General features: G+C 40.1%; 1 protein-coding gene across 1 annotated transcript in view; it reads left to right on the top strand.

Annotated features, from left to right (window-relative positions):
- Window positions 1–19,545, top strand: part of PCDH15 (protocadherin related 15) — a 1,516,206-nt gene that overhangs the window by 1,211,545 nt on the left and 285,116 nt on the right. The window contains exon 26 of the mRNA XM_056530010.1: window positions 13,043–13,152. Coding sequence (XP_056385985.1) covers window positions 13,043–13,152 — 110 coding nt within the window. The remainder of the gene's footprint in view (window positions 1–13,042; window positions 13,153–19,545) is intronic.

Below are 19,545 nucleotides of genomic sequence, written 5' to 3' on the forward strand. Positions count from 1 at the left end.
GTCTTTAAGATGATCAAGAGAAAAGGCAAATCCCCAAGTGTCATCACAAAGCATCTGAATACTTATGTCCATGTAAAATTTAAGTTTTTCCTTTTTAACTAAATTTGCAAAAATATCTAAAATTCTGTATTCACTTTGTCAATACATGGGATATTAAGTGAAGATTGTAGGGGGCAACTTTTTTTTTGAAGAAAAAAACCTCAACATAACAAAAGGTGAAAAAGTAAAATAGTCTGAAAACTTTCTGAATGTATTGTAACTAGTCATTTATTACTATTCTGCTCTGTCTGGGCTAAGGAGTCTAGTGGGCATTCCTAATCTCTGATTTATAGCATTCCTGATATACAGTAAGTGTGCGCTCAAAGATAACTGTCAGTAAATGATTAGGACCACCTACTGGACTCCTAAACCCACAAAGAGCAGATGTTTAGATGAATAAATTGCTAGTTACCGTATTTATCGGGGTATACCACGCACCGGCCTATAACACGCACCCTCATTTTACCAAGGATATTTGGGTAAAAAAAGTTTTTTACCCAAATATCCATGGTAAAATGAGGGTGCGTGTGTGCGCGTGTATACCCCGATACACCCCCAGGAAAGGCAGGGGGAGAGAGGCCGTCGCTGCCCGCTTCTCTCCCCCTGCCTTTCCTGGGGTCTAGAGCCCTGCTGCCGACCCTTCTCTCCCCCTGGCTATCGGCGCCGCTGCCCGTTCTGTCCACCTGACTATCGGTGCCGGCGCCCCGATAGCCAGGGGGAGAGAAGGGACAGCGGCACCCATTGCCGGCGCTGCTACCCCCGTTGCCTTCCCCCATCCCTGGTGGCATAATTACCTGTTGCCGGGGTCGGGTCCGCGCTGCTGCAGGCCTCCGGGGTGCGTCCCCTTCGTCGTTGCTATGTACGGCGCGGCGCACTGACGTCATGCACCGCGCCGTGCAGTGCATAGCAACAACGCAGGGGACGCACGCCGGAGGCCTGCAGCAGCGCGGACCCGACCCCGGCAACAGGTAATTATGCCACAGGGGATGGGAGGAGGCAACGGGGCAGCGGCGCCGGCAGTGGGTGCCGCTGCCCCTTCTCTCCCCCTGGCTGTCGGCGCTGCTTCTCTCCCCCTGGCTATCGGCGCCGGCGCCCCATTGCCGGCGCCGATAGCCAGGGGGAGAGAAGGGCCGGCAGCAGGGCTCTAGACCCCAGGAAAGGCAGGGGGAGAGAAGCGGGCAGCGACGGCCTCTCTCCCCCTGCCTTTCCTGGGGGTATATCGGCGTATAACACGCACATAAACTTTAGGCTAAAAATTTTAGCCTAAAAAGTGCGTGTTATACGCCGATAAATACGATATATACTGCAAGCAGCTGTCCTTCTGGACAGCAGCAGTTTGGAGACCACTATTATCATGTATACCTCACTCATAGGCTAAGGTGGCATCTGTTTCACATGATCCCATTCATGGGAATAATGTAGTTTAATGTAGTGTAATTTTATATGTTATTCTCTGCTTCATTTTTTTGCAGTTTACCTTATATACAGACCAAACAGAGTCCAAAAGGACACTCCCTTGGTTTGTATATAATAGATGCCTAAGGTGGAGCTTTTCAGATGTACATGCTAAATGTAGAGGGCAAATGCAGTATTAACCCAGCCTAATGTGTATTATCACCTTTAGAGTGCAGCATCCTCCCACCTCTTGACAATGTAGAAATGCTACTGGTGATCTTCATAGTTACCGTAGGTATGTTTGAGCCTCCATGACAGTCAAGTAATCTAATCTTATAAAATGTTAAATGAAAAGTCACATATCAAAGTCAATTGTGTGTTACACAGAAATTTCAGGGCTTATTATCTTTCAAGAGAGCAACATAATTCTCAAGCTGAGAAGAAGAGAATTATTTCTAAGCAGGAGAGCCGTGCAAGTGAACTGCTCGAGGGTTGCCTGTTGTTGGTCACTGTTCTGTACACAGTTAAGGAAAGATTATATTTACCTCCAGTAGAGCGTCCAAAGGCAAATACATATTCTGCCAGAGGAATAAATTAAGATAAACACTTCAACATTTTTCAGAGATCAAGAAAAAACAAACACTCATGGCTGTGAGTGCGTATTCAATGCAGATTACTTTCAAGGACATGCAAATAGCAATACCCAAATGGCTTCCAGGATAGACAAACAGAGAAAGATTTATTCATTTAAATAATAAAAAAAAGCCTTGTCATTCCTGAGTACTTCTTATCATTTCACACACTGTGCAGTTCAAGTACTATATAACCTTTTATTTGTCCTTGAATAATGTTAGTGAATAGTTAAAATGTGTTTCCAGAGATATGAATTACATAGTTATGGCTAAGGCGAGCGACACATTGATATCTGTTGGAAAAATATTTGTTAGTCCGACAGCTATTCCTCCAGACCAAATTCTTAACATGGTCAAATGTACACATGTTCTCAATAGGGAGAAGAAAATAAGCCACTGGAAAACATTTTTTACAGCGACTTACCTCCCTTGAGAACAAAAGGATTGAGCTTGTGTGACAGCATTAGGTGATCACCATTTCTGATAAAATTGATGGGCTTGCTAATGCACATTGGAAAGAAGTACATGAATTCCTCTACGGTATAATAGAGCTGATATGTAGTAGGAGCATTTTATGTAGTGAGAGCACCTTCATTCCAGGCAAATTACAAGATCTTGTACATACAAACAAATGGTGAAGTTTTGGGGCTACAAAATGGGATCAGTATAGACTGACCAATAGCATATTGAGGGGGTCTCCTCCTTCCCCGCTCCTCTGTCGCTTCACACTGTAAAGCGATCGCAGGAGAGGGGGGCCCACATAAGAGTTGTGCTCCAATACTGAGTTAACACTGTAGACATTGTGGTCACTGTGACTGCAGAGCCAATTAGGGTAACAGAGGAGGTCTGCAAAGTGAAAGCAGAGTGCTGATGGTTGCCATGGCAACCGGAGGCCTGACAGTAGCCTCTGTTGTCATGGCAACAGGAGGATCAGTCACTAACTAAGGTAGAGACTGATCTTTCCTTTGTTTAAAATACAAAAGACAGAAGCGCTTCCTAGTGTGACACCTTCAGCATGACATTAAAAGTAAGTAAGCCAAGGATCAACTCACAACTCAACTAAAACGGTTGTGCAATTTCCGGCACAACACGTATATATGCACTTAGTCATTTAGGGCTGCTGCACATTCCTCTTCACGCTCCCAAGCGTGAATAATAGATCCCAATACCACTCCAAACTCCATCGAGGATAATAGGCGCTGCCAGTAAGGTGAGTCAGGGGTGATAATAAAAACATATTTTATTGAAACATGCTGCGTGTTACAAAATGCCTGAAGAAGAAACCAGTCCGGTTTTGTAATGCGTAGCATATTTTAATAAAATACGTTTTTATTATCACCCTAGGATCACCTTACTGGCAGCGCCTATTATCCTCCATGGAGTTGGGAGTGGTATTGGAATCTATCCTAAAACTGACAGTCATATGTGTAATTTAATGGAGTACAGATGTGTACTCCATTGAATTATACGTATAATAGTAAAAAAAAAAAACAATGTTAAAGGGGGGGGGGGGGAATTAAAAATGGGAAAAATAAAAGAAAAAAATTGTTAAAAAAATATATATTTTTTTCAAGATTAGAATAATGATAAACAGATATATTTGGTTAAATCATAAACCCAGGATAAAATATAATATGATGACTAAGGACAAGAAAGTGGGCGGCCTGGGTTTGCCAAATGTTTATCATTATTATATAGCGACTGTAGTGGTGCAAATGAAGGCATGGTGGACACGTTAATAAGTCTGAAATTAATGGGACACAACTCAAAAATATAGAGAGATTACATCCCCCTGCAATTTCTTTCCTGTAGAATTCAAGACCTTGATTTACAAGGATGGACAAAACAAAAAGGGCATAACGTTAATTAAACAACTATATGCAAAAGACAAAATAATGCCATTCACAGAAATTCAGAGTAGATTTGGTCTGTCGTCACGGGAAATATTTGGATACCTCAGAATTAGAAATTTTTTAGAATCAGTTAAAATAACATCATGTTATTGTTCTGTAGGTATGTTTTCATATTTAAATCATCCAACTCTAAAAGGAACACGTTACATTTACGATGCAATGAATAACCATCTGAATTTTCAACACATAGGGCCATACTTAGCGTGGGAAAGAGACCTCTCACAAAAATTCACAGACCAAGAATGGACAGAAGCATTCAAACTGGCCCACTCATCACTAATAGCTGTTTCCCACGTAGAGGCCATCGTAAAAACTAATTTGCGGTGATATTATTCTCCTGATAAGTTACATAAGATGTCCCCTATAAACTCGGAGAAGTGTTGGCGAGGATGTGGGGAGACTGGATCCCTGGTACATATTCTATGGCAGTGCCCAAAGATACAAGAATATTGGTATAAAGTACAATCTTTATTAGCAAACATAACTCAAACCTTAGTCAGATTGACACCCCAAAAAGCATTACTATTAATTCAAACATATCCAGTAAAAGCAAGATTCTTGGTATGTAAGATCTTAGTAATGGCGAAACTAGCCCTTTGCAGATATTGGAAGCTAGCAGAAATATCAAAAATAGATGAAATAATAAATATGATACATCATTGTTATAAATTAGAGGAAATAATAGCTATAGGAAAAGATGAAAGTATATCTTTTTATAAAAAATGGGAGCCATGGAGGATGTTCAGGGGAGAAATAGGGGGAAAGTTAAAGCTACCTTTTAAAAAAAGATAAAGAGTAAATAGCAAAACACGGTGGAAAAGGGAAAGAGGAACTGGAAGTTGAGGGTGCCATTGGCGGGGGGTGGGGGGTGTAGATGTATGGAGATAAGGGGAGGATGGAAGGAGGTTTATATGTATAATAAAATCTGATGATAATATGCACATGAAGAATGTTAATAATTAATTGTGCATGATGAAATATCAATAAAAAAATTAAAGAAAAAAAAAATATATATATATAAAAAAAAAAAAAAATATATATATATATATATATATATATATATATATATAAAATACACCCCAAAACACACCCAAAAGTTGTCCCTCCAAAAACATCAACATGTCCTGCATAAAAGAATCCTCACACAATTGCTTCAGTGAAAAAATAATAAAGTTACGGCTTACAGAATACGGCAACGGACAAACATGATTTTTTTTTTTTTTACAAACATAGTTTTATGCTATAAATGAACTAAAATATAATAAAAAGTATAGGTTTGGTATCACCATAATTGTATCAACCTGCAGAGTAAAGTTAACTTGTCAGCATAGTTTAAAAGAACAATAAAGATCCAATTTTGAAAATGAAATGTAATAAGAATAAACAGTCATTTTATTGGGCACAGGTAATTAATACATTGGATTTTAGTAGAAAAATGGATCTTTGTCAATCTTAATGGGGATTGCTTGAAAGAAAAGTAGTCTATTGATTCAGATTTTTATTAGCAAAAGTCATAATTTCCTTAAAGGGACAACCCAACTAATATGCACAGGAAGGAGGTATGTCATCACATTGTCTTCATAATGATTGACCTTCGAAGATCAATACTTTTCTTACTTGGTCTTTGGAAATTGACAATTGGTTCTCTAGCTCTCTGACTTATGTATCAAGCAGTTCATTTTAACCAGTGTGTCACAGTCCTTATTTAGCCAATACTTAAGTGTTACAGATCTTTTCATAGATAAACCTGTAATAAAGACTGATTGATATTGACTACCGGTGACTGTGTCAGTCCAATTTACTAGGCCTGCTAACAGTGGCGTTGCTAGGGTTGGTGTCACCCGGTGCGGTAGAAAATGGTGTCACCCCATACCCCCCCCCCCCCCCTCAGCACATTTTTAGCCTGTTGTGACAGACACCACTGTTGTAGCGCATTGTGAGAAATTCCAGTATAATAATCAGATATACCAGTTGCCACAGAATAGGAAAGTGTTAAAGAAGTTTTCACCATTTAAATATACAGCTCCTAGAATTACTTAAAGGGGTACTCCACTGGAAAACATTTACTTTTATATCAACTGGTGGCAGAAAGTTAAACAGATTTTTTAATGACTTCAATTTAAAATCTTAATCCTTACAGTACTTATCAGCTGCTGTATGCTCCACAGGAAGTTGTGTAGTTCTTTCCAGTCTGACCACAGTGCTATTTGCTGACACCTCTGTCCATGTCAGGAACTGTCCAGAGCAGGATAGGTTTGCTATGGGGATTTGCTCCTACTATGGACAGTTCTTGACATGGACAAAGGTGTCAGCACAGAGCACTGTGGTCAGACAGAAAATAAATTAAAAAAGAAAAGAACTTCCTGTGAATCACTTATACAGTAGCTAATAAGTACTGGAAGGATTAAGATTTTTAAATAGAAGTAATTTACAAATCTGTTTAACTTTGTAGCACCAATTGATAAAAAAAAAAAATGTTTTCCAGTAGAGTACACCTTTGAGCAGTGGTGAGGTTATGCTGGGAGTTGTAGTTTCACTCACCATAATTGTAGAACTGACAAGCGACTACAGCTCTGATAGGACACAGAGAGGAGAATGTACAATGATATCAGTGACTACAGGTAACGTCTTCTCTATAGTGAGGAGAATGTACAATGATATCAGTGACTACAGGTGACATCTTCTCTATAGTGAGGAGTATACACAATGATATCAGTGACTACAGGTGACGTCTTCTCTATAGTGAGGAGAATGTACAATGATGTCAGTGACTACAGGTGACATCTTCTCTATAGTGAGGAGAATACTCAATGATATCAGTGACTACAGGTGACATCTTCTCTATAGTGAGGAGAATACACAAGAATATCAGTGACTACAGGTGATGTCTTCTCTATAGTCTTCCCTTATCTAATTCAGATGGTACATACCGCCTGGTCCAGCTAAAACTTCTGTCTGTAGAATGTGACTCCCAGACGTCTCCTCACTATGTCAGCGCATTCTCATCCTCTATATGAAAACAAGTATTATTATAAACCTGCCAGACACTGTATCCGCTAAATATAATACTACTATACACTATACTCTTTGATTATAAACCTTCCATACACCATACCCACTGAATATAATACTACCACACACTGTACATTCTGAATATAATACCATCACATACTGTACACTCTGAATATAAATCTGCCACATACTGTACCCCTGAATATAATACCGCCACCCACTGTACCCCTGAATATAATACTACCACAAACTGCGCCCTCTGAATTTAACGTTGCCATACAGTGCACCCTCTGAATATAATACCACAACCGCAGTAACACCCCTCAATATCCATTAGCTAATGCTATTACCACGGGAGGGGGGTTTTGGTGGTGTTGCTAGTGGATGATTGGGGTGCCACTACTGGGGGGGTGTTGCTGGAGGATGATGAGGGTGCAACTGGCCATCCCCCCTGGCAGTATCACTCCCATCATCCATCCGCAGTATCATCCTCCTGGCAGGAGCACCGCCATCATCCACCATCAGGATCTGCTGATGGAGGTGCTACTGCTGGGGTGTTGCTGGTGGATGATGAGGGTGCTACCGCCAGGGGGGAGCATTAGGTAGGTAGCAGTTCCCCCACTTTAGGTAGGCAGCAGTTCCCCCACATTAGGTAGCATATTTTCCCCACATTAGGCAGCATATTTCCCCCACATTAGGCAGCATAGATTCCCCACATTTGGTACGTGTTCCCCCACATTAGGTAGCAATTTCCCCACATTAGGTAGCACAGATTCCCCACATTAGGTAGCAGTTTCCCCACATTAGGTAGCATAGATTCCCCACATTCTGTAGCACAGATTCCCCACATTAAGTAGCAGTTTCCCCACATTAGGTAGCAGTTTCCCCACATTAGGTAGCATAGACTCCCCACATTAGGTAGCATAGACTCCCAACATTAGGTAGCATAGACTCCGCACATTTGGTAGTAGTTACCCCACATTAGGCCGCAGGTTCCCTTGCAGGTTCCCCACAATGGGTCAAAGTCTCCCCACATTAGATCGCTGGTTCAAGTTGCAAGTTGTTAGTAATTTTGGCTCAAATGTTGAAATCAGCTGTTCACAGCGCCTTTTACATAGAACATACCACCACAGAGGACGCGTATTTTACCCTGTAGAGCAGTCATTTCAGAGTCCCTCCTGCAGTATATCAGCAAGCGACATGAGTTATTTTCTTTTGTGGGGTTTATAGTCACCATGTGAAATGGATTTTATTTTCAACTTGAGTAGTTTTTTTTTTTTACTTTAGTGCAGTGGTCTTCAACCTACGAACCTCCAGATGTTGCAAAACTGCAATTCCCAGCATGCCCGGACAGCTGTTGGCTGTCCGGGCATGCTGGGAGTTGTAGTTTTGCAACATCTGGAGGTCCGCAGGTTGGAGACCACTGCTTTAGTGCTTACCTTTCCTGAACCTGTGTGGCCATGTCCAATGCTGGCTCAACGGAGGGTGAAGGTTCCTCAGGATAGTATTGAGCAGCCCTTTTTAATGTATTTTGACGCCTTTACATTTTCTTACATTGCTAAGTGTGTTTTCCAAGTGCAAAATTTCTTGGCAGTGATTTGCGCCAAAAAAACTGGATTTGCGCCAAAATTGTGCCAAAGATCGATTGGCGCAAATGATGAATTACTGACTAAAGTTGAAATCACACACATGACCGTGTGATTTTGAGAAAGTTGTAAAAATGACAGTGGAGAAGATGCGCACAAGAAGTTTTGCGCAAGAAGTTTTGCGCAAAAAGACACTGCGCCAAAGTATTGCGCCAAAGCTACATTAAAAAAGACACATAAATCCTTTGATAAATACCCCCCATTGTGTGTATGTGTAGTATATCTGGATCCTTATGCAAGTATGAAAGCAATCATGGGGAATCCATTAGTTTTTGGGCAGATTAGATAGTACGAGTGGTTTTTATTTGCCATCCCATTCTATGTTTCTATGTTTATTTCTATGTTAGAGAGAGAGGGGGAGGGGGAGGGGAGGGGGAGGGGAGGTGGAGGGAGAGGGGGAGGGAGAGGGAGAGGGAGAGAGAGAATAGTTTCATCACTGTAGTTGCCATCATGAGATCACTTGGTGATCTATCTATCACCTGGCTTGACTCTAGTAGGCTCGGGTAACGCCCCTTTTTCGGGTTTGGGAGAATCCACATCGGGTCCGTCGGGAAAAAATGTTGCATCGTGTCGCAGACTGGCGCACGATGTCTGCGACATGGCGCAGACAAAGATGCGACAAAAAAACCCGACAAAAGAGGTTGGGTTTAGAATAGTAAATGAGGGCCATTATGCGCATTTTAAAGCATTTTCTTATTCAAAGTGAATTTGTTAGAGAAATATTACTGCAAGGCAAATACTGATTTGACCTATACTACACTTTATTTTATGAACATTTAAAGCCTTTAAAGGGGTTCTCCGGTGCTTAAACATCTTATCCCCTATCCATGGGGACCCACGGGATCATGCACGTGGCACCCTATTTGTAATCAGTCCCCGGAGCGTGTTCACTCCGGGTCTGATTACGGGCGACTACAGGGCGGGCGGCGTGTGATGTCACGCCTGCGCCGACATGTGACGTCACGCTCCGCCCCGCAATGCAAGCCTACGGGTGGGGGCGTGATTGCTATCTCGCCCCCTCCCGTAGGCTTGCATTGAGGGGCGGAGCGTGACGTCACACACCGGCGCAGGCGTGACGTCACACGCCGCCCGCCCTGCAGTCGCCGGTAATCAGTCACGGAGCGAACACGCTCCGGTGACTGATTACAAATGGGGTGCCGCGTGCATGATCCCGGGGGTCCCCAGCGGCAGGACTCCTGCGATCAGGTATCCTATGCCCTATCCTTTGGATAGAGGATAAGATGTTTAAGCACCGGAGAACCCATTTAAGCTATTTTCATACTCTGCAATTCTACTGGAATTTTGTAGTTTTTTTTATGCACTATGGTCGTGTTTTTGGTGTAAATTTCCAAAAGTTTGGTAAATATGACACGTTTGTAATCATGGTACTATTGTGTAATTTTGCTGCTCTTTTGGGAAAATCTAATAAAAGTCACAACCTGCAAACACATCCTTAGGGGAGACGTATAATTACTATATATCCTAATCCCAAGGAGATAGCAGCAGCACACAGTTAAAGCAGGGAGAAGAGGGGCTAGTGAGCTGTCAAAGGGGATAGGGTAGGGGTTGATGTCATCCTGTAGTTCACAGGAAGTCAGCTGACATAGGACTGGGCGCTTCCTCTGACACATTAACCTGTTAAGGACGCAGGATTTATATGTTCGTCCTGTCCCCTCTCCCGTTTTATGAAGCAAACTCAGGAGCTGAGCGCACTTCAAACCAGGTTGGTCCGGGCTGCTGTCAGCAGTACCTGTGGCTAATGTTAAATATTGCTGATTGAGCTGATGTCTGGCATTAAAGAGGTATTTGAGGAATTTTTATTTTTATTTGACTATGCTACAGGGGCTGTAAAGTTAGTGTAGTTCATAATATAGTGTCTGTACCTGTGTGTGATGGTTTTCTCACAATTCTTCAGTGATTTTTACCCCAATATTTATTTTTAACATCATACAAAATTACTGCTGTCTCAGATGTTTCCCAGGTTGCAATGCAACTGAGACCTGACTCACTAGTCAGCTGATGAGCCTGTCTGCCTCAGTGGGTGGAGGGATCAATCTGCAACTAAGGCAACAGCTGTAGGCACCCTGATTGAAAACCACAGGATTTTAATCAATTGGTGCCAGAAAGTTAAACATTTGTAAGTTACTTCAATATAAAAGTCTTAATCCTTCCAGTACTTATCAGCTGCTGTATACTCCAGAGGAAGTTGTATAGTTCTTTTCTGTCTAAGCACAGTGCTCTCTGCTGACACCTCTGTCCATATCAGAACAGGTTGCTCTGGGGATTTTCTCATGCTCTAGACAGTTCCTGACATGGAAAGAAGTGTCAGCAGAGAGCACTGTGGTCAGACAGAAAAAAACAATAAAAAAGGAAAATAACTTCCTCTGGAGTATACAGCAGCTGATAAGTACTGGAAGGATTAAGATTTTTAAATAGAAGTACATTACAAATCTGTTTAACTTTCTGGCACTAGTTGATTTGAAAAAAAAAATCCCGGGAGTTCCCCTTTAAATTCTGATTTTCTGTGGGTTAGGCTTGGGATCACATGTCTTAGCTACAGTAATAAAAAAAAAAGCATGGATGCACTTGTGCTGAAATTAATCTCACGGCATCGTCAGAATAGTGATGGTGAGTGTGCTTAAACAAAAAAAAAAAAAAAAAAACCTGGAGTGCTTTTTTAAATCACTTTAGGAATTTGTCATAGAAAATAGCTGGACAGCTGTTATACTAAAATCTATGAATGAGTCGAATCTTCGGCTTTCATGCTACCTTATACCTTGGCATTTCTTTTTTATAAACATATTATGCACAAACAGTTTAGCATTCAGCAGCTACATTGTTGAGACACAAGTATGGCAGGTTTGATTTTATGCTTCGCTTGGGAACATTTACTGTGTCAATGTGACAAAATATTTTTTTTCTAGTGGCAGTACACTGCTGATAATAATTTGCTTAGTTGTAGCAGCACCATATAAAGAAGACAGGTAGAACGCGGAGTCTATTCAATTACACAGTGACAGACTACACCAGATATGAGCTTTGAGTCTTAGCTTGGTCTTAACACCGCTTGTTTATTATTTCTAATCATCAGGATAAATTATACTTCGTTCTGCCCTAATGAAAAGTCAGTACATCCTTGGAGAATCAGCCCGCAGGTGAAATTCTCTCGGATGCACAGTCATAATCATGATGCTTGTAATACTGCCAAATCAACATAAGACACTGTCTCAATTTGTAGGTTATTGGGAATATTGTGGTTTATTATTGTGCAGTCGGCCTGGAAATATGCATAAGAAATTGAGGCAGAATTAATCCTAATGAGTTTAAAACCCAAATTACGTGTAATAGTCACATGGTAGAGCTTATGTATTTACCAGAACCATTCACGATATAAGAATTTAATATATAATTATCAGGTAAAATATGATTTCTCAAAGCCAACAGGGGTTCAGATACTTAAGAGGCATTAATATAAGACCATCAAAGTGAGTATATAATTACTATCATCATAGAAAATCCTTATTCATGGATTTATATTTTAACAAATTGTTAACTCTAAACTTCTGGACGTACTGGAATCATGACTTTCATCTTCATTAGATTTAATGTAAATCTGTCATGATTCGTTTTATGGATCCGTTTTTTTTTTTTTTTTTTTTACTTATATTTACTCAATAGAATAGTGCAATATTATATGCTATTGGCATACACATAAAAGATGGGATTCCATAGCAAATTTCACCATTATGGTGCCTTAAACCAATTTTTCCCAACCAGGATTCCTCCAACTTTTGCAAAATTACAACTCCCAGCACATCCAGAAAGCGTAATTCTGATGAATGGACTCATGCACAGAACTTGTTATAGATGCCATGGCAACTTCACCTCCCAGTGTGGCTCACATCTCTCCATGCTGGAGCTAAAGAATGCACTGAATGTCAATCAGACATGTCAAAAGTTGTTGACCGCAGCAGGTCTCATTCCTGAGACCCGCTTTGATTTTAAGTGATTAGCCGGGGTAGCGGGCAAAATTGTGCTACTTTCCTTAGCCAACAGAGAGGTCCATACATTTGTCTGCATAAAAGTCTATGCAGAGAAATGTACAGATCTATCGGCCATAAGGGGAGTGGAACACAATGTGCCCACTTCCCCGCAGGGGAGTGAGACCCACTGTGATCAACAATATTCATTTAGCCCAATGTAAATTTAAAATTCTGGTAGCCAAATTGATATGGGGCTCCTTTTGGTCCCGTTTTAACAAGAATGTACTAGTTCTGGTTACTTTCTCAGATAACCTTGCAAATATTTTCAAACAATGTGAATATATTATTGTTTATACGAACACATTGTATGATACATCAATGTTGTAGTGAGAAATGTAATGTAAATTATTTTTTTTTCTTAGGCCACCTCCAGTGAGTGAACTTGCACCAATCGGTACAACAGTTACTGTGGTAATGGCTGCAGCCTTAAATCAGACTATTGTGTATTCTATTGTCTCAGGGAATGATCAAGGTAAGGCAAAGTGAATTATTGTTGAGTTTTTTTTTTTTTTTTACTTTTTTTGCTCTTTATCCAACAATTTGTTGTTTTTGTCTTTTTGTTTTCTTAGGTAGGGATGTTTTCATTCAGGTGCATTGGGATTGAACACCACTGTACCTCTCTGTCCAATAGAGCCATAATATTTTTACCCTAGAATTGTTTTCAGGCTATGTAATATGGTGCCATATGGAGAATGTAAGGCTTTGAAATATGGTGCCATAGGGAGGGTGTAAGGCTTTTTAATATGGTCCAGTACGAAGGTTGTTAGGCTCTGTTATATGGCCCCATATGGAGGGTGTAAGGCTTTGTAATATAATGCCATTCAAAGGGTGTAAGGCTCTACAATATAGTGCCATACGAAGGGAATAAAGCTTTGTAATATGGTGCCATAGAAATGGTGTAAGGCTATGTAATATGGTCCTAAATGAATATTGTAAGACTCTGTAATATGGTGCCTTAAGGAGGAGAAGACTCATAGTATGATGCTAGAGAAACTTTTCTGTACCAGTGTATAGGCTTAGCACACATTAGTTTGCATTGTGCAGTTTTGATTTATATGTGCTTATATATAGACACACAGAAAGTAATATATAGTAAAGTGAATGATGCCAACATAAGGGCACTGACATGACACTGTAGAATAACCTCGTAAGAAGCAGCTCAATGAAAATGTTACATACAATATATAAAGCAAGACAAAAGGAGACTGAAGCCGTACATAATAGAACGTTAAAAGAATAAGAGTATTTGTCCCGATCTCCGCTTTGACTGATGTTTGCAGAATGTTTATAAAATCAGATATGACAATTTTCCTGTATCCAATTTATTGCATTTAATTGCATTTAAAATGTTAGCTTTGTCTTTCTATGTATTTATTATTATTATTTGATTTGTTTTCATGTAAGTTGCTTTCTAACCTTGGTCACATAATGATCTTTAGCATAAGGAACATTTTTCCAGCAGATGTAAAATAATCCCCCAAAATATTTTTAGAATGGCTTGTAACATGAGCGAATGATGTATGCTTAGCGCTCTCAGGAAGAGTTGTCATTGTTTAATGGAAACAATCCCACGAGTGGAGCTGGGAAATGGGAGGGAGGGGAAAATGCAGAGAATATGAGATAAAAAGAAAATTTACAACTGGGAAAAGTCATTCACATATAAAATAAAGAGAACGGGTTTGCACATACACGCCAGAAATGATTAATGCTACCATCTTCTTTCTGGAAGTGCTGTGACATTTAATTGAATAGAAATCCCTGTGAACTAAGGTTCATTCAACACTGAAAGGTTTATTATTTGTATTGTTTTGCATAGAAAAAAAAGCTTGAAATTACTCTTCTTGTGCAGATTGGTGTCACCTGGCAATTAGCCCTGTAATCTTCAAAGTCATTTTATCATCCAGAGCAGCAGCATTTCTAGGTGACACACTGAACTACACTGGTCTTTTTTTTTTAATAGCCTACGAGATAACACAAGCATAGCACTGGACAACTGATTTCCCCAACAAAGCTCTAGACAGAATACACTGTTCTAAGTGGCAAGAAGAAAAAACATCAGAATAGGTTGGGCAGCTTCACTTACAATTTAATGTCGTACTTAGAACAGGCTAACTTTATTTTATTTTATTAGCTTTTTTTAAAGATTGTTCTCCATTTTGTGATGTAACCCCATAACACTTTAAAAAGAGTATTTAATCCTACTATACATCCAACTCTTGGACCATGATGGTCTGCCTCAATGCATAGTCTCATTGCATTTGGTTCTGATCCAACTGGGAGTCTCCGACCATGAAATGTCATTGATTTCAGAGATCTGATGGCCAAATCTACAAATGGTAGATTTTTAAACATCGGTAACTAGAGCTCCAAAAGCTTATACAGACTTTTTACTTCATATAAATAGGCACCAGAGCTTATGGATCCCACCAATATAATAAAAAATAGATAACTCTTATAGTATCACAGATATAATGTAAAGTAAATGGCCCTGATTTACTTTTGTGAACCCGACCAGCTTTTATTGGGTTGTGCGCCACATTGAGGTGCATTGCATTCTGGAGCAGACAGAATTTATGGCACAAAATAAACCTAGCAGACTAGAAAAGGGTGGGTTGCTGCCAATGAAAGGGAGCATACCTGTCTGGAAAAGGGGGCATTTTCTCGCAATGCCATCCATTTACTATTGAATTCATACAAAATCCTGTGAATATGTAACTGGAAATTCCCACCAAGAAAAAGCTGCTTAGAACTTTGCCAACCTGTGTGTCTCAAAAGTAAGTAAGGTGAAATCATGTCTGAAACAACATTCCACACTAATATAAACACAACACGGGTCCATGTAATTCTTATATAGAGAATGCATTTTGTAAGCTAAAGAAATATTTTTATGAATGTAGAATATATTTACCAAGACTTGTAAATGAAAGCAGAAGTCCAAAAAAGTATTTTAACCCCTTAACGACCACGGACATAAATGTACATTGTGGTTTGGTGGGACTTCCCGCACCAGGACGTACATTTACGTCCTGTGTGTGAGCACGAGCATCGGAACGGTGCTCACGTCATACACGGCAGGTTCAGCCGGGGACCCGCCGGTAATGGCCGACATCCGCGATCACGCGGATGTCCGCTATTAACCCCTCAGATGCCGTGATCAATACAGATCATGGCATCTGCGGAAGTGCGGTACTTTGAATGGATGATCGGATCCGCAGCAGCGCTGCCGCGGCAATCAGATCATCCAGCATGGTGGCCGGAGGTACCCTCACCTGACTCCGGCCGTCTCCCGGGGTCTTCTGCTCTGGTCTGAGATCGAGCAGACCAGAGCAGAAGATGACCGATAATACTGATCAGTGCTATGTCCTATACATAGCACTGAACAGTATTAGCAATCAAAGGATTGGTATAGATAGTCCCCTATCGGGATATAAAAAGTGTAAAAAAAAGTAGAAAAATTTAAAATCCCCTTCCCCAATAAAAATGAAAATTGTCAGTTTTTCCCATTTTACCCCGAAAAAGTGTAATTTTTTTTTATAAACATATTTGGTATCGTAGCATGTGTAAATATCCGTACTATCAAAATATAATGTTAACTATCCCGTACGTTGAATGGCGTAAATGTAAAAAATAAAATAAAAAGTCTAAAAATGCAGCTTTTTTACATTCACATTTTATTAAAAAAAAAATATTAAATGTTTTAAAAGTTTTATATATGCAAATGTGGTATTGATAAAAAGTACAGATGACGGCGCAAAAAATGAGCCCTCATACTGCCCTATATTTGGAAAAATGAAAAAGTTATAGGTGGTCAAAATAGGGCGATTTTAGATTACTTATTTTGCACGAAAAGTTTTACATTTTTTTTGAGCGGTGCAAAAATATAAAAGTATGGGTATCATTTTAATCATATTGACCCACAGAATAAAGAACACAAGTCACACGTAAAGTGTATAGTATGAAAACAAAACTCTCCAAAATGTGCAAAATTGTGGTTTTCATTGAAATTTCCTCCCCAAAATTATTTTTTGGGGTTCGCCATACATTTTATGGGAAAATGAGAGGTTTAATTACAAATTACAATTGGTCACGCAAAAAACAAGCCCTTATATGGATCTGTAGAGGGAAATATAAAGGAGTTATGGATTTTAGAAGGCGAGGAGGAAAAAACGAAAACATAAAATTGGCCTGGTCCTTAAGGTTAAAATGGGCTTGGTCCTTAAGGGGTTCAATAAAGTTTTTATTTTTTTAATATAAACATTTTTGGGACTACCTACAATTCCAAAATTCTGAAATATTTCAGAGTTCAACATGCCCAAGACATATATATGTGTTGAATATAGGGGAGCAAGAGGTAGAGCTTACCCCACATGCCCCCAAAAAAGTCCTCATTAGCCTGTTGATGACACAGACAGTGAGCATGGAGCCATTAGTATCTTTTACCGGGCAACGGTGACTGTTCCTCCTGCTCCCTGTGTAGTCTCATGTGAGTAAGCAGTAATTGCTTCCTCTGACAATGTCCTGTGGGGACAGTCAGAGCCATTGGTAATAACTGCTACAGTTCCCTGATGGAACGTCTTAGGTCCTTACATGCTGCACCTGTGCTCAGTAGAGGGAAGATAAGATATCTATCTACCTGCCGATACGCCGCCCATGCACAGAGAGAAACAGGTCACATTCTGAATATTGTGTGTGTGTGGGGGGGGGGGGTCTCAGAAATCCACACCAGCTCCAAGCTAGAGTAGATATTACAGGCAGCCACAGGTGTGATAGATAAATCCAGCCCATCATACAGCCGAGGGCTTTTACATAAGACCAGCATTTGAATTACCGGTCAACTCCCCATCCACACCTCCCAGTGTACAGTTGGAAGTCTAGTGAAGGCAGCATAATAACAATATACATACACATTAATCGTATGCCTACATAAATTACAAATATCACACTGCATTAACTGTACAGGCAATTGAAAAAGGAATTGAGGACTTGAAACATGGTAACCACAAGCTAAAGTTTCAAAATACCTAATAAATAAAATTATTTTATATTTTATATATTTACATTTAGAGAATGAAACTAAAATGATATACTGTAAATGAAACATTCTCTTGAGGCAGGGCCTTACCAGTTCCTAAACTTTTTGAAAAGTGTTGTTATGAAAAGGAGTTCTTTATTCTCAATTACAAAGAAAGCATACTGTACTTTTATAGCATATACTTTACTCCTTCAGATCACATATTTACAGCTGCCATTGAGTGGATATTTTTGCAACTGATGACTGACATATTAACAGTATAATTTGCAAATATACCATGTAACTGAAAATAAATGCAAAAAAAGTTTAAACACTGAAAAACCAGATTCGACTATAAATACATATATTGTCTCGGTTGAAAGTAATTGGTGCTATAACACTCTTTACATTGTATTTGGATATTTCAATATATTTGAAAAGGAAAAAAAAACAATACAAGGTGTAAAATCAATGTGTGAAAGAAAACAGGGCATTGAATTGTTTTAATCACCTGTTCTTTCCTACACTAGACTGTGAAGTCAATAATATATTGTCAGAAGTGAAACCTGTTGCGATCTGTCTATTAAAGGAGTACTCTAGTGCAGAGTATTCCTGCTCTATCCTGCCCAGGCTGCAAAATAAATGAAAATGAATCATCACTCACCTCCTTGGGTTCCCGCGGAGCGCCGCTACAGCTGATCGGTCCTCCGGTGCATCTCCTTCATACTTCCGGGTGTAACGAAGCGTCACATGGCGCTCAGCCTTTCGCCGGGCGAGGCAGAACATCGCGGCTGCCGGCGATAGGCTGAGCGCCATGTGACGCTTCGTTACACCCGGAAGTATGAAGGAGATGCACTGGAGGACCGATCAGCTGTAGCGGCGCTCCGCGGGAACCCAGGGAGGTGAGTGATGGTTCATTTTCATTTATTTTGCAGCCCGGGCAGGACAGAGCAGGAGTACTCTGCACTAGAGTACTCCTTTAATACAGGTACTACAGCTCCCAACATGGAGCAGAGTGTGCTCCATGTTGGGAGCAGTAGTACCTGCAGTTAAGGACAGATCATAGTGGATGTCACTCCTGACACCCGATGCGATTGTCCTATCTATTGCAGAGATGCGAGTGCAGGAGAAAGCCGCCCACATCTATACATTATATAGGACGATCGCAGCGGGTGTCAGGAGTGACACCCAGGGGGATCTGTCTATTAGTACAGGTACTACTACTCCCATCATGGAACAGTCTGTTGCATGCTGGGAGTAGTAGAACTACCTAAAAAATAGAGAGAAAAAAGTGACACACACACAGGGGGAGATTTATCAAAACATGTGCAGAGGAAAAGTTGCGCATTCGCCACAACTGTACCCTAAAGACAGACTATGTCCAACAGAGCAAACTACTTGTCAGTAGATTTCAAGCGAAAAAATACCCGAAAAAAATCGTAGCCTCTGCCAAAACTAGAGCAAACAAACTAACACAATCTGACTGTCTTGTCAAAAAAACTTTGACAGTAGACACATCAATAGACAAACAATGTTGCAATTTTATCACCACCTTTTCTAATAATAAAAAAGACATTACATCTATACTCGCCAAACATTGGAACATCCTTTTAAATGATCCTTTTTTACAAAAAACTCTCCCTTCAAAACCACAAGTCACTTTTCGGCGAGCACGTTCCCTAAAAAAAATACTCGCCCCAAGTAACTTAAAAACTCTGCATAACAAACCTTCCAACTTTTTACAAAAGAATGGTTGTTTCAAGTGCAATCACGCGCGCTGTAAATGTTGTTTAAATTTAAAACATATGATAAAAGAATTTCACTCTATGGTCACTAAAGAAATTTTTTCTATCA

This window comes from Hyla sarda, chromosome 7 (assembly GCF_029499605.1).
Source record: "Hyla sarda isolate aHylSar1 chromosome 7, aHylSar1.hap1, whole genome shotgun sequence".
Taxonomy (NCBI): domain Eukaryota; kingdom Metazoa; phylum Chordata; class Amphibia; order Anura; family Hylidae; genus Hyla; species Hyla sarda.